This window comes from Heterocephalus glaber, unplaced genomic scaffold (genome assembly GCF_053883595.1).
Source record: "Heterocephalus glaber isolate CG9 unplaced genomic scaffold, H.glaber_assembly_v1.0 deba00001504, whole genome shotgun sequence".
In the NCBI taxonomy this organism is placed as follows: Eukaryota; Metazoa; Chordata; class Mammalia; order Rodentia; family Bathyergidae; genus Heterocephalus; species Heterocephalus glaber.
Window position 1 is genome coordinate 33,649,344 of NW_028258324.1, and position 15,503 is coordinate 33,664,846.

General features: G+C 37.0%; 1 protein-coding gene across 1 annotated transcript in view; it reads left to right on the forward strand.

The window, feature by feature from the left end:
- The window catches only part of Tiparp (TCDD inducible poly(ADP-ribose) polymerase), a 30,418-nt gene extending 24,521 nt beyond the window's left edge, over positions 1-5,897 (forward strand). The window contains exons 5-6 of the mRNA XM_004834504.4: positions 2,939-3,217; positions 3,837-5,897. Of these exons, the coding sequence (XP_004834561.1) occupies positions 2,939-3,217; positions 3,837-4,284 (727 nt within the window). The 3' untranslated portion in view covers positions 4,285-5,897. The remainder of the gene's footprint in view (positions 1-2,938; positions 3,218-3,836) is intronic.
- Positions 5,898-15,503: the final 9,606 nt, after the last annotated feature.

Here is a 15,503-nt window from a genome sequence, read left to right on the forward strand (position 1 = left end):
ATCAAAGAAAAATATAAGTATGAAAGAGGCCGCAATTGTCAAGGAATCAGAGATGTCTAAAAATTGGGAATGGTGGCAGGGAGTGGGGTGGGGGTTGGGGGCTGACTTAATTCATAAATTTCCTACAAACCTGTGTGTTTTAAAAAGGTTTTCCCTTTTTAATGGAGCTAATAAAAAGGGGGCTTTTAAAAAAATAGTCTTAAAATACTTGAGTCGAGGTCACATAAGCAGCAAATCTCAAATGGGGAGGTCCATTTCTTGCAGCTGAAAGGACATCTGTCCTGTACAGTCACCTCACAGTCATGAAAAGATTTAACATCGTTTCTTTGAATCCTTCCCCAGAAGGGTAAAATGAACTAATTTTTTCATTACTGAAGTTGGTTTAGGAAATATCTTTCAGAATGGTAAAGGGAGAAAAAGAGAATGATAAAAAGTGACTTTGGATTCTGAAAACCCATTCTTCAGAGGTCCTTGTACAAGCCTGATAACCTTTCCACTTTGCCTCTCTGGAGAAGACAGGCACAGCAGTGGGAAATAGGCTTGTAAGCCTATGTTATTGGAATACCATGAGCTGAATAAAAACTCAGCATTTTCAGAAAATAAAGGCACATTTGTAACTTTGGAATATATATTTTTTTCAAATTCCATGGCAACAAGAATGTAGAAGTAGGGCTGGGGATTTAGCTCAGTGGTTCTACCACCTGCCTCACAAGAATGTAGAAGTTTATCAGACATGTCTATGTGCATCTATGATTCAGCCCAATTAGAATGTTGATTTAAAAGTAAGCATCTGTGACTGGGAATGGATGCTAGTCATCCATAGAATCCAATTTAATATTTTAGGATTAATAGGATTTATTTTTCCAGGCTCATCTTCAGCTTGTATGAGTAAGTAACACACTTCCATCCCCTCCAAAAAGAAAGAATATATTTGTGAAATGGGAACAAGTTATCAGGAAGAAAAGGAGCAGATTCTCTTTCCATTGTTAGTGTAAAATTTTCAGTACAGGCTAAGACAGTCCAAAATCTGTCTTGAGCAAAGTGTGTAGGGGAGAATCTTAGCCAGATTCATTACCCTTCCTCAACCCAGAAACCTTTATTGCTAACTTCAGTTCCCAATAATAATGGAAACCTGGTAGACTGAGAGTTTGCAGAGAGGAAAAAAAGAAGGAACTAAAAATAAAGGATTTATATTCTGTGCTTTCCTGCCATTCCTTCAGAATTATGGTGGCTTTTTAAAGGGTTACAGATCTTTGGGAATCTGATGAAAGCAATGGAACTTCTCTTCAGAAAAATGTACCATTATACCAGAAAAATACACCTGTAATGAGCCTCCAAAGGAGTTTGTCAGGACTCAGAAAATGCTCCAGAAGACAAGAACTATATGCCTTTGGTCATGAAGGCTGGAAAAATGATCATTTTGAATCTACTCCTGAACTTCAAAGATCTGGGGGATGTACTCACTCAGAACTCTGTCTCACATAGGACTTTGATATTCATTAAATTGAGGGCACAACCACTTAGTTGAAGGAGGCAAAGGGTAGAGAAGACAATTGTGCCTCTGTAGCTTTTACCTTCTTAACAAGCCATCTCTTGAAAGTATAATAATATTAGAAGTAGGAGTAGTAATAGTAGTAGTGGTAGTAATAAGAGTCAGGTAAACTCAAGTTAGGATTCTAGACTTCCATCTATCACTTTGTAATGTTTTGTTTCATTTGTACAAACTGTAAAATATATGGAAATGGAAAGAGTATGAATTTAGAAACTATATGTGGTCCTAGATTCAAATTCTATCTATGCTCTTTGCTAACTGTGTTGGGTCAAGTTATTTAACCTTTCTGAACTTTGGTTTCTTTATTTGAAAAGTGGGGATAACTAAACCATCTTGCAATGTTAATGGTGATAGTTAGCAACACTGTAAAATGCCTGGTTCATGGTATGTGTTGAATATTAGATGACCGTGGTTCTAAAGAGGTTGATCGTGGGATATGCTTTTTAGAGATTAGATGGATGAACACACACAGTTATAACCTCTGTGTCACCAAGCTCTTTTTGAAAATTTCAGTTTCCTAATCCATTTTGGCAGACATCATTGCTTCCTTGTGACCACTGTGGCAGTGAGTGGTACAGTATTCTGACCCTGATTCTGGGTCTGAGTTTCAGGATTTCTATTCTTTATCCTTCTCTTTTACTCTTATTTGAATAAAATTAGATAAGAAAAAATTATTTAATCAGGCTGGAACAAATAATTTATCAAAGCTGTTGCTTATCTAAATTCATCCTTCAAAAGTAACACTCCTGAGTTTAAAAGTTTAGTTATATGCATTCAGTTGTCCAGAGTTTATACTAATCAGCTCTATCTCAATCACACCCAAATCTGTAAAATTTGAGTTGTATTAATATTTTGGCCATGGAAAGTGAAGTAAATAAATATTTGTCTGCTTTCAGTCCCTGCTTAATGATTTTTGTTTCTTTTTATACAGAAATAAAGGTTTTTTATTTCTCCCTGTAAACTCCCCTTTACCACCTGCCCTACTTTTCCATACCACACAGCCTTTAGTGATAATATCTTTTCTGCTTAGGATCAGCAAGAGTTTGAAGAAAGTATATAAATTATTATTGCTCCCTTGAAATAGCTTTTTGAACTATATAGGCAAAGAGGGCTCTAGGTGGATTCAAAAGTAAAGATATTTATAAATTGCTTCTTCTTTATTTGCCTTGCAGCAATACATTCCAGAGTTTTCTCCACAGGGAGGAGGCTAGAAAGCTAATAATAGGTTGTTTGTGTACAGGCAGTATTTGCGCTAAGATTTTTTTATCTTAATTTTTAAACGCATTCAAACTATACAAGTTATATTGGACACTTTGATAGAGAATTATAACATGAAATGTACTTATTTCTGACTGTTTTACATTGATGTTCCTTCTCCATTTTAAGGACACTTGGTGGGGTTCCCACTCAGGCTCCTCCACCTCTTGAAGCAACTACATCATCACAAATTATCTGCCCAGATGGCGTCACCTCAGCAAACTTTTATCCTGAAACTTGGGTTTATATGCATCCATCTCAGGACTTTATTCAAGTGCCTGTTTCTGCAGAGGACAAAAGTTACCGAATCATTTACAATCTTTTTCATAAGACTGTGCCTGAGTTTAAATACAGAATTTTACAAATATTGAGAGTCCAAAACCAGTTTCTTTGGGAGAAATATAAAAGGTGAGTCAGATGTGAAAAGTTCAAAAGAGCTTTTCTTAATGTAGCTAATGTCAAATGCAAAACATAATAAATGCTTGTATAAAGTTTAATATGTTCATATTAATTCACATACACAACAGACCTGTGAGTAGGATTATAACAATTTACATTTTTCAAAGAAGAAACTGAGTCATAGAACAGTTTGGTAACTTGCCGTAAGTCATGCTGCTAATAAGATAAGGTGCTGGACTTTGAACCTAGGCAGTGTGGCACCAGACCTCTTGCTCTTAATCACTCCACTGTGCTGCCCTTCAAATGCACAGATTAATGTAGCACAAAGGGAAGTTCAGATTTGAGGAAGCTCAGAATTAAAGAATATTTAGATCGGAGAAATTGGACAAGGAGAAGGGGGATCCTGAGGAAGGTGAATATGAGAACTAGATTTGTAATGAAAGATAAGGTAAGTAGTGGTGGAGAAGGAAGAAAAAAGGTTCTTGTGGAATGAAAAGGATAAATGTAAACTTTTAGTATGATCTTTGATGGCATTTTTCCCTTGACACCTACCTTAATATTGCCCCCAACCATGAAGAGATGACTATAACATGCTTATTAAATTGGCCCCTGTTTGCTTTTGCTTTAGGAAAAAGGAATATATGAACAGGAAAATGTTTGGCCGTGACAGAATAATCAATGAGAGACATTTATTTCATGGAACATCCCAGGATGTGGTAGACGGAATCTGCAAGCACAACTTTGATCCTCGAGTCTGTGGAAAGCATGCTACAATGTTTGGACAAGGCAGTTATTTTGCAAAGAAAGCAAGCTACTCTCATAACTTTTCTAAGAAGTCCTCCAAAGGAGTCCATTTCATGTTTTTGGCCAAAGTGCTGACTGGCAGATACACAATGGGCAGTCATGGCATGAGAAGGCCCCCTCCTGTCAATCCTGGCAGTGTCACCAGTGACCTATATGACTCTTGTGTGGATAATTTCTTTGAGCCTCAGATTTTTGTCATTTTTAATGATGACCAGAGTTACCCTTATTTTGTTATCCAGTATGAAGAAGTCAGTAACACTGTTTCCATTTGAAAAGTCTTGGTACTGCTAAATTATTTGGTATAAACACAAGCCAGCTTTTGTAGCAGGTTTTGAATGGGTGGGACTGTGTGGGGAACAGCAATGGACAGAGATAGGTCACTTTTCAGACCCATTTTTTTAAATGCTAGAAAGTGTAATTTTTTTTAAGAAAAGCAGGTTTTAAAATGATTCTTTAATTATTTACTAATTGTTGTTAGTGTACTCAGTGTGGGAAAGACTAAAGTTTGCATACTCTTCATTCACACTTGTACATATAGGCAGCAATGTTAGAAGCATTTGAGAAAAAAGCAAGAAAAACTTAACAGCGTAACTGAATTTAATGGTTTTTTGGGTCTGTTAGAAGTTTGGCCAAATCAAATAGAGGCTATCAGCAAAGTGGGGATTCTGTTTCCTTACATTGATGAAACTGACTGGATCTGACACTACCACGCTTATTTCCTACTCAGAGCATCACTGCTTTGATGTAGTATAAATTCATGAAATTTTGGTAGGTACAAAGAAATTTTTATTTCTACCAGCAGAACTGAAATATATCACTTAATGAGAGAACATCAGTGACTTTAACTGTTTTGCAATTTGCTTGGGAATTCAATGTTCTGTTAGACAAAGCTTTAAGGATTTAGAAAATTTTTTGAAAAATTTTTGTCAGCAACAAAATCCTCCACTTACCAGTCATATGAAACATGATTCTTATATTGTTAAACTTTGGCCTTGGGAAACTTAGTCTCTTCCATTATCATCCACCTTAGTTTGAAGGAATTGGGCAGATAATTTGGTTAAAGCCAGTCATCAGGATTAGAAGTACAGTATTACTTTCTTTCAGGGTGCTAGACCTAGCCCTGACAGTTTTAGAGAAAGGAAATACATCTTCAACCAAATTTATAAGGTTTATTACATGCTTTGCACAAAGCAGATTCTCAAAAGTAATTGTTGGGTTGAAATTATTGTTAAAGGTGGTAATCCCACCCCTTATGCCTGCTTTTCCGGATGCAGCTGGGTTCCCTGGCTGATTCTGTACCTTACACTACTTAATAGAAACACAAACTAGAAATTGTGCCACTGACCCAGCTGGAGCTCTGTTAGGTGAATGTGCTATATTGCCTCAGTTCATAGAGGTAGTAGCTGGATATCCCTCACTTAAACAAAGCAAATACCTGGATTTACTAAAGTGGAAGTGGTTGTTTACCACAGAATTCCTTCAGATATCAAGTCTCCTAGTATGTTTGTGGTTATGTCATTTACCCAAAACTTTTCAGGAATTTCTGTGTTGTTTAAGGCAAGATAGAGCTATACTGGTGTGTCAGTGAATCCGTCTGTTTAAGCACTTACCAGGGCTTCCACAGTTATTTATTTTTGCCTTAGTTCATCCTGTTGTTTGCTGCCATTGGCATGAAACGGGCAACTGTGGCAGTTGTTCTTTCATTCAGTTACAACTTGTAAACCAGTGATTTCCAATCTTTTCAAGTTAAGACACCTTACCATTGCTTATTTGATTTTATGAAAGTTGTTCCATTTTTTCTCCCTAAAGGAAACAAAAGCTTTATGACATATTTATTTTTTTAATAAAACTAAGCAAAAATAAAAGTTATGGTAATTCTTTAAAACTTGGTGGTGTTTTGTTTCCATTTACAGTAACAGTTTACCATATAGTTGAGCTGTAAATGTTGGCTGGTAGGCAGGTAGGCTGACAGTGGGTGAGTGGGTGGCTGTGTTGTTTGGTTGGTTGAATGTGTATGTGATGGAATGAACAGACCTATCAGAAATGTGTTGCTTAAACTTTTCTGCTCTGGGAATCTACAGAAAGTATGTATTGCAGCAGTCAACTGTAAGTCACAAGGAAGAATATTTTTATTAGCTACATATTTGGGGGAAAGGGACTCAATGGTAGAAAAAAGTATGACCCAATGTGTCCCCTTCAACCACATGAAGGAAATTTTAAAAGGAATTGTATTCTTTCAGTCACCTTAGAGTTTGGCAAACTAAAAGTCATCTGACTAGTACATGTGAGGATCTTTCCCCTAATGTAATGACCTCTAAATTCCTGTAACGGTACGTTTCTAAGTGAGAATAACTATGAAGTTAGGCTAAATTTTATAATGGTTCCATGGATTTAAAACATACTAAAAGGCATTTGGTACTTCCTACCACCACAGCTGTAATTCAAAAAATTCTGTAGTTTCAGAAAGCTGGAACTTATTCTTCATTTAAACTTGGTTAAGATTTCTAGGAAAAGTCTGCAAACTCTGAGCTACTTCAGGGTTATAGAATCCTACACTCAGCAAGTTTTTGTTTTAATGTGTGCAGAGTTTACAGATTCTGAACCCATTACAATTATGGGTCAAAAATCCATCCCCGTTACCTGTTTAAATTATTTAGTTATAAAAATAGTCATTAGGTACTGAAATACTTTTAAAGAGAAATTTTTATTTTACATCATTTGAAAATGACGAAAAATACACTCAATACCCACTTCCATGCCATCAGTTCAATAGTATATTGTAAAAAGGTGAGTTTCATTTAAGCATAGTAAGATGGCTATAAAATGTTTCTTCTTTTCCTTAACTGGAATCCAACAAAGAACATTCTGCATGGCACTTGTATAGAATGTACCCCACACTAATCTTTGCTATTACTATTATTTTTAAAATAATTTAACGCTGATAACTGAACTATGCTCTTGAACATCACCTTCCACATAGTTTTCTCATCTTTGAAGTAGACTTTTATTTTTATGTTCCAACTTTGAGACCCTACAATGCAAAAAAATTTTGTAAAGTTTTATGCAAACACCTGATAGCATTTATTTACAAATTAAAACCCAGATACATTTTCCTTTGGATAGTGTTGGTTTTAATAATAGGTCCCATCGGCTGAGGTGGTGCAGGCCTGTAATCCCAGCAGTTGGGAGGCTGAGGCAGGAGTATTGCTATGAGTTCAAGGCCAGCCAAGGCTACAAAGCAAGACCATGTCTCACAAAACTAAAAAACAAGAAAAGTAAATAATAGGTACATCCAGTTTATTGGTTTACATACTCACTGCAGGTAAGTTCATTTAAAGAAGTGAAACAGTGCTTGCTTTTTACCTTCTTTAGCTTGCTAACCATACTTACTCTTAGGCTGTCATTATTGAAAGGTTTCATCAGCATTGTTTTTGTTGGTTTGGTTTTGTTTTTTTGAGACAGGGTCTCGCTACGTAGCTCAGACTGGCCTTGAACTCCCATCAGTCCTCCTGCCTCAGCCTCCTGAGTGCTGGGAATACAGGCATGTTCCACCACATCCAGTTCATCAGCATACTTGTTGATTGTATTTTATTGGTTAAAGCTTTCAAAGAGCTATTATCTGATAATTCAACACAAATACCCCAGAAGATATTCAAGTAGTTAATTGTATGTGAATCAAAATGTTTGTTAGAAATGTTCTGTGAGGGCCAGAGATTTAGCTCAGTGGTTCCAGCGCCTGCCTCACAAGTGCAAGGTCCCGAGTTCAATCCCTGATACCAAGAAAAAAAAATGTTCTGTGAATTCTTGCTAAATTCTTCAAGCTAATGGAACACTGTCCAACCATTTTAAGTATGTCAGAATTTCACAGATCTTAATAACAGTACTTACTTGTGCTTAAGTAACTAAGTAATGAAGTGAAGAATGACCAAAAGCTACTATGAATTCAATGATTTTTAAAGCAAAATTATATTACTCATCACAACCATGTATGTTTACATTTGCTTTGTGGGATACAGGCATTTGGTGCTCAAATGGGTTAATGGACTCCTGTGGTAATTCTCGTATGCTGCTGGGGTCTAGTTAGGCTGAGAACCACCAGACTAGACTTTCTATATTCAAGTTCAAATAATTTATAACTAGATATAGTTCCTTAATTATATCCAATTTTAAAATAGCTGTAAATTACCCAACAGGTTCAACCAAGTCTAACCCTTCTAATGCTTAACAATTCTTAGTTGCTGAATTATCATTTAATAGGTCCTATGTTAGATACGGCAGAATTACATTTCCAAATGTTTCACAGATCATTAAGGGCTATCTTTTAAAGAAGTAGTGGCAAGAATATGCTAGCTATAGAGGTGCCACCTGCCTACATGCTAATGTACTCCACTATAAATTCTTGCACAACCATTAATTTATAAATTGTTTTGAGTAGTAGTGATGGATTTTGGTTATTAACTGAGACATTTCTGACAAAAAAATTCCACTTGAAGTTTAGGCATTTTATAGTGTCTTGTTCAGGGGTTTAAATCATACTTTCTAAGCTAGGGGCAGTTAACTTCTATTTACGGGTAACAACCATAAATCTAATTAGTATTGGTCTCAAGGAGTTAAGCTAATTGAACCCAGTTCTCTATAAACTTCAGCTCTAGTCATTTATAAATATAGCTGGATTCCTCCTAAATGTAGATTTCTACCCATATGATGTAGATGTATGACTACATTTTCCTAAAATTACAACTTTTGCAGTCTTAAAATTAACTTGTAGACATAATGTAAGTCAGTGCTAGACAACTGTGGGAATGTAAATTTTTGTGAATTATTACTCAATTATATGATAAATTACTATCAGAAAGTAATGGCTTACTTACAAGCCTGTACAAGAAAGTTTCGTTTTGTTTTACAGTACTGGGAATTGAACTCAGGGCTTCGCACATTCAAGGCACATGGTCTACCAGAGAACTACACCCCCAGCCCTTTTTTTAAATATTTGAGACAGGGTCTCACTAAATTTTTTATACAATTTTAATATTTGGCATGAGGGTAAATTGAGATAATGTAAAGCAGGTTAGCAGTGTCTGGCTCATGGTATACAATCACATTTTATACAGTTTTAGTAATAGCAATAATGATACCAACAGTAAGAATAGTGGATATTAAACTGACTATGGCCACTGAGGTGTCCAAATCCTAATCCCAGGAGCCTGTCAATATGATTTATAAGGAAAAAAGTTTACACTTGTAACTTACACATTTGATTAAGGAACTTAAGATGGAAGATGTCTTGGTCTATTTTTGTTGTTGTACAATACATGAGACAATGTTTTTAAAGAAAAGGTTTATTTCACTCAAGCAAGATTCTGGTGGCTGGGAAGTTCAGGGCTGGAAAGCTACATCTGGCAAGGGCTTCATGTTATGTCATTAGTGTATGGTGGGAAAGAGAAGAGTAAGTGAACATGTGCAAATAGAGAAAGGGCCAAACTCCATGATAACCCATTCCTGCGAGATAAGCAAACATTCATACAGCTCTGGCCCCATGATCTACACACCCCGAATCAGGCCCCACCACCTAACACTGCCACAGTCAGTGACCAAGTCAGCTTGAGTTCTACTAAGGACAAGCCTTACTGGAATTAGAGCAAGAGATTATCCTTTGGGCCCAACATAATCAGGAGGATGGCTTATTTTATTTTAATTTATTTTATTTTATTTTTTGGTACCAGGGATTGAACTCAGGTCCTTCTGCTTGTGAGGCAGGCGGGGGAACCACTGAGCTAAATCCCCGGCCCACAAGGATGTTTATAAGGAGATAAAAGTCAGAGAGAGAAAGAGAGTGGAAGGTGCTATATTGCAAGCTTCAAAGACAGAGGTTGACAGGTGGCCTCTAGAAGCCAGGAACGCAAAGGAAATAAATTTCCCACTTGAGCCTCCAAAAAGAATACAGTTCGCCAACATCTTGATTTTAGAACGGTGACCTCCAAAACTATAAGATAATAAATTTGTGTTGTTGCTAAATTTACGATAACTTATAACAACAGCAATAGGAAGCTAAAGCAAAGAGTAAGAATAGTAATTATATAGAGAATTATCAGGAATTAACTCTAATGTAAATTAATAATTCAAAAGAGCACTTCTAATGTAAAAATCTTCCAATGCTTGTTGAAAATCTAAAAGATCGTGTGCAATTCTAAGGGAGAAGACTGCCAGTGGCTGTTTGGTTCTAGAAGTTGTTCTTATACTCACTATAGCCTCCTGTCACCTATACTATGTACATAATGCCACTTTCATTCAATGTAGAAAACTGAACCAAAAGTTAGTTTATTTCATTTGTTAGTTGAGATGTCCAGGCATTGTTTCAGATTTTTGTTTCTAGTTCTACCAGAGAGCATTGTTTTTAAAACCTGATTTCCTTTCCTTCTATGTCCTATCTTAGACTACTTTCAAAAAGAAAATTGGAATCCTTTAAGAAGGCTCAGCCTTTGCAGCCAGTGTTATCTGGGAAGTCATGCCTCGGTGTTGTATTTTCCACTCTGAAGGCAGAGGTGGATCAAGAGAGTACTGTGAGCAGGTGCTTACCTCCGCATGGACACAGCCTCCAGATGAAAGGCAATCCTATCCCTGCTGTTCCCATCAGGAGGCAGAGTAGGTGAGACAGGCACCAAGAGTGGTGAAGGTCAGTCTCTTACCAGGGTGCCAAGTGGATAGAAAACTGTTCAGACTTTGAAGTTCTCTGTTTCAGAATAGCCAGTGGCCTAAAGGTACCATTGTAGACTTGATCACTTTAGAAACCGTGTGTCTGAAACAATAAGATTCCTTGACTGGATGACTGCGGAAGCCAGGTAAGGTGCAAGTGATTTGAAACCCATTGGTTAACCTAAGGTTAATTTAAGATTAAGATAGGCAACTAAAAATATAAGGCAATATATGGCCCTACAGTGTCACTGTAGGCCCAACCCAAGTGAGGGACAGAGGAAATTCCTCTTGCTCACACAAATGGGATCTGCCATCAGCGGTAGGAGTTTTGGTATGTGGGGCAATACATGGGTACCAAATTTTTAAATTATGTTTTTATGAAGGTAGCCAGAGTGGCAATAATTTGTTTGATTTGATGAAGGTTGACTGTCAAACTAGAAAATTCTGGTGAGACACAACGCACTTGATGTCAAATTACATAGTTTGAAAAGACTTAAGTAGAAAATGGCAAATTCCTTTTCACTTGGCACCACATAAGTGTTACCTAAAATGACTAAGTTCAGAATCCCAAACCACATCAAGACAATAGCCAGCTGATGGCGAATAGTCCTTAGCAGGCACCACTTCCCCTGAAGACAAAGACTGACCCTATCTTATTTCATTTGTCTGAGCTGAGGTCAATTTATACATCTCAAGTCTTATTAAATCTGGACATTATTTGTCAATTAAGATTCCTTTAATCACATTCAGCTTCACAGGCCCTTATATATATATAGGCTTGGATCTCTTTCCCTCTCTCTCTCTCTCTCCCTTCTAAATCAACATATTCAGTTCTTTTGGGAACAGGAAAATGGTGTACACAGTTTGAAACAGTGAATGGAAGCATGAGTAGCATGTAAAAGTAGAAAATTAACGTTACTCCTCAAGCAGTGAAGAACTCTGGACAAAGAAAGCTTGATTTCCTGAGAGGGTCAATCAAGTTAACCCTTCTAGACCTCAGTTTTTTCATCTGTAAAATGTGTGGCTCAGATCTCTACCATCCCAACTCCATGATTCTAAGACAAATTAAGAAAAAGTAAATTGATAAGTTGAATCATTAATAATACAGGCCTTAGAAACTTAAAGAAATAAACTTCATGAAGAAAATCAACTGATTCTAGGTTGAGTGACTCCAAAGAAAGATCTTAAGAAAGAGAAGATGGAAAATACAAGTCAAAATTCATTTGTCACTGAAATCTCTGTAGGACTCTCAGGCATATTTCAAACATATTTGCTGCCTATAATAGAGCATTCCCTCTCAGGGTATATCACTTTCAGAGTCTTTAGTTCTAGATTCTATCCGAATTTTCTCTCTCTCTGCTCTATCTTTTTTTGTTGGTTTTTTTGTTGTTGTTTTTGGTACCGGGGATCGAACTCGGGTCCTTGCGCTTGTGCAGCAGGCGGCAAAACCACTGAGCTAAATCCTTGGCCCTCTCTGCTCTATCTTGACGAGGGACCCTTATGCATAGTTAGCCCAGCCATCTCCAGTGACCCACTTTTTCCTAACTTCCTCCTCTGTGGTCAGGTTTTGTTGGTACATATAATAAGCCTGGAAAGGCTTCCTGAAATATTGACTCTGGCTTTCTCCCCTGGGGTTCAGGCTACAGAGCAAGACCAGTGACCTGTGAACAACCATCCAGCAACACCTTTCATCCACATCAGGCTTCGCAGAGTGAGCAGACTTAATGACATTCAGCTCCTAAGTGGAGCAAGCGCCACTGCTGTACACGTGTTGACAGTGAGCAGTTTCTTTCCTCATCACCCTCCATGGTCAGGTTGTGAATTCTGACTCAGCTTCACATGCAGCTGCTCTTGGGGTGATACCGCAGCATTTTCTAATGAGCCATTTCTCCTTCCTGCAGGCCCCATGAGACTCAAACCATAGGCTGCTCTGCCAATTCCCCAAGCTCTCCCCATGTGAATTCTCACAGCCACCCTGCAGCTCATGGAAAGTTTGCCTAATAGCAAGTTAATTTCTCACAACTCCACTAGATACATATTTAATGCATTTTAAAAATAGATGCTGCAAGTCTTTTCCAAGGCTATTTCAGACTATTGATAGCAAATTTTCTTTTAAATAAAACTTTTATATATGCATGCATGTTTTATTTAACATGGAACAGATTTTATTCCCATGAAGAGTAGGAGTTATAAGCATTATTTGCTGTCCTTCCTTGGGACAGCAATGCAGGAAACCATAAAGGTTGTGCTCAGAACACAGAGATCTGAAAAACATTTGACTTCCATCCTATTTCTTCACATTTTACTGGTGGCTGAAGGCTCTTATCAGTCTATCATCATAAGTGGTCCAGCGATGAAGTAGCTGTGAGAGCTGAGAAAAACATTCTTGTCTGAACAGGTTCATTGTTAGAAACCAAGGCCTGTTCCAACATAGAAGGGGGAGATTATAATAGCATATGCGTCTTAGAAAGTATTTTTCAAGAAAAGCCTTTTGTTTTTCAATTTTCTACGTGAACATGGGTCATGGTAGTAGTTAAAAATTCTGAAGAGATTAAAGATGAGGGCACTGTCTTCCAAAAAAGATGTCCAATCTAAAAGAAAATGCCTTTCCCAAAATATTTTCTAAACTTGATCTTTCAGAGACCATACTCAACCCTAGCTGAGAAGTACTCATTTATTAGGCCATTCCAAAGGGGACTACACAAATGGTTATAGGAGCTTGTCCACTATTAACATTTAAAATTCATTCCTTCTGAAACTGTAATGTGTGAGTTCATAAGAAAAGAACTTTGCATGAGAGTTACATATATAATTATTTAGATTATGCTTTCTTTTTCAAAATCTTTCTTTAAATAGCTAATGATAAATAAGAATGCAAACATTATCCAAAAATATGTATAGTTTCCCTCCCAAGACAAAAACTGTTACGTTTCTTATATATCCTTACAAAGATAATATGTACACTTCAAAGACAATAGCATTAAACATACAGTTCTTGAACCCTTTTTTTCCCCCACTAGGCAATTTATCCTGAAGCTCAACTTCATTGTTTGTAACTGCTACAAAATATTCCCTCATATGAATGTTCCATAATTAACTAATCTCCTATTGAGCTTTTGGGTTGTTCACACAGTGTATTGCTACTACAAACTATGCTGTGGTGAATATCTATATCTATGATTCTATATATATATATCTTCATGCACATGTACCATTACTTATATAGATTAAATTCCTAGGATTGGGGTTGTTGAGCTGAAGGATAGTACATTTTTAATTTGGATGTGTACTGCAATGTTGCCCTCAGAGATTAAACAAATTTTTCAGCTTTCCCCACTACTTTGAGAGGACAGTGATCTTCTAATCAGTCTTTTTTGTTCTACTTGAGTTTATGACTTTGTGGAGTCAATAGACAAGTATGGGGCTAGGGATGTAGCTCTGTGGTACAGCACTTCCCTAGCATGTGCAAAGCCTTGGGTTTGATACCTAGCACTGCAAAAATAAAAAAATGTAAAAGTTAAATAGTTAAATATTTAAAAAAGCACAAATGAATAAGTAAGTATAGCTAACAGAATGTGACACAGCACAATATCATTATTCCGATCTATTCCCTCAGCAAAATTTCCCCAATTACCTCAACACACACTCTAATTCACTCTGTAGTTCAATATTTTTTTTTTTTTTTTTTTTTTTTGGTACCAGGGATTGAACTTGGGTCCTTGGTCTTGCCAGACAGGCGGTGGAACCACTGAGCTAAATCCCTGACCCAATATGTTGTCTTAATATCCCTTGACACTATCAGAAATCACCTTACTTCTTTGTTTATTTCTTCCCCTGGTCATCTATCCCCACAGGAAGGTAAACCTTGAGAAAGGAAACACAGCCATCAATACTTTTCACCACCCAGCACTTTGAAGAATACTGAGCATTAATCAGTATTCAATAAACGTGTATCGAATGAAATGCTGTATCTAGACAGACTTTAGATATCCAAGAATATGAGTTTGCTCTGGAATAATGCTCCAGACATTGCTACAAAAGACAAATTTAGGTGTTCAGAGGAATTTCTAAAACATTCTGGAATATTCTGGGTTTAGGGAGAAAATGAGGTTCATATCAACCTCAGGGAGACAAATGGGGCTGCCAGAAAATATCCAGTCCTTTTATTTGAATCTGAAGACAAATAAATTTCATTGTCTTTGGCTCAGAGCAAATTATAAGGGCAAAGTGAAATAGAAATTAATATTTGTAAGGTGGTTTGAAGAATAACATTTCTAAATGAAAAACAAAGTGGAGATCTTGGACTGCATCTCTGAGGGCTTTGCTTTGAGGAAGTTCTGTCAGGCAGGATCTGCTACAGGGTGATTCACTGAATGCAGGTAGTTTAAATGAGTGTTTGTTGAAGGGGTATTCCTAAATCCTCTAAGGGTTATTTGGCTGGGTCCCAGGTATGGCTCACAAGTCTGGCTAGACCTAATTAATTGGGTCCAGCCATGTGGGAAACTTTAGTAATGGCTGCTGGTATAAACATTTCATGCCACCAATTCACTGACTTGGCACCAGGAAGACATGAAAATGTCATTTGAGCTTTCTAGATGTTATATATCTAGAAGATACAGAGGACACCAACAGAGTTTTCCCATTGGAAAATATTTCTCAGTCTTGATTAATTAAATATATGAAGAAGGCTCCTCTTTATTTCCAAAGAATGTGCATTTCTCAGAAGTCCATTGTTCAGTTACTTATTTAGAAATTCCATGTAGGTTGGGCTGGGGATTTAGCTCAGTGGTTCTGCCGC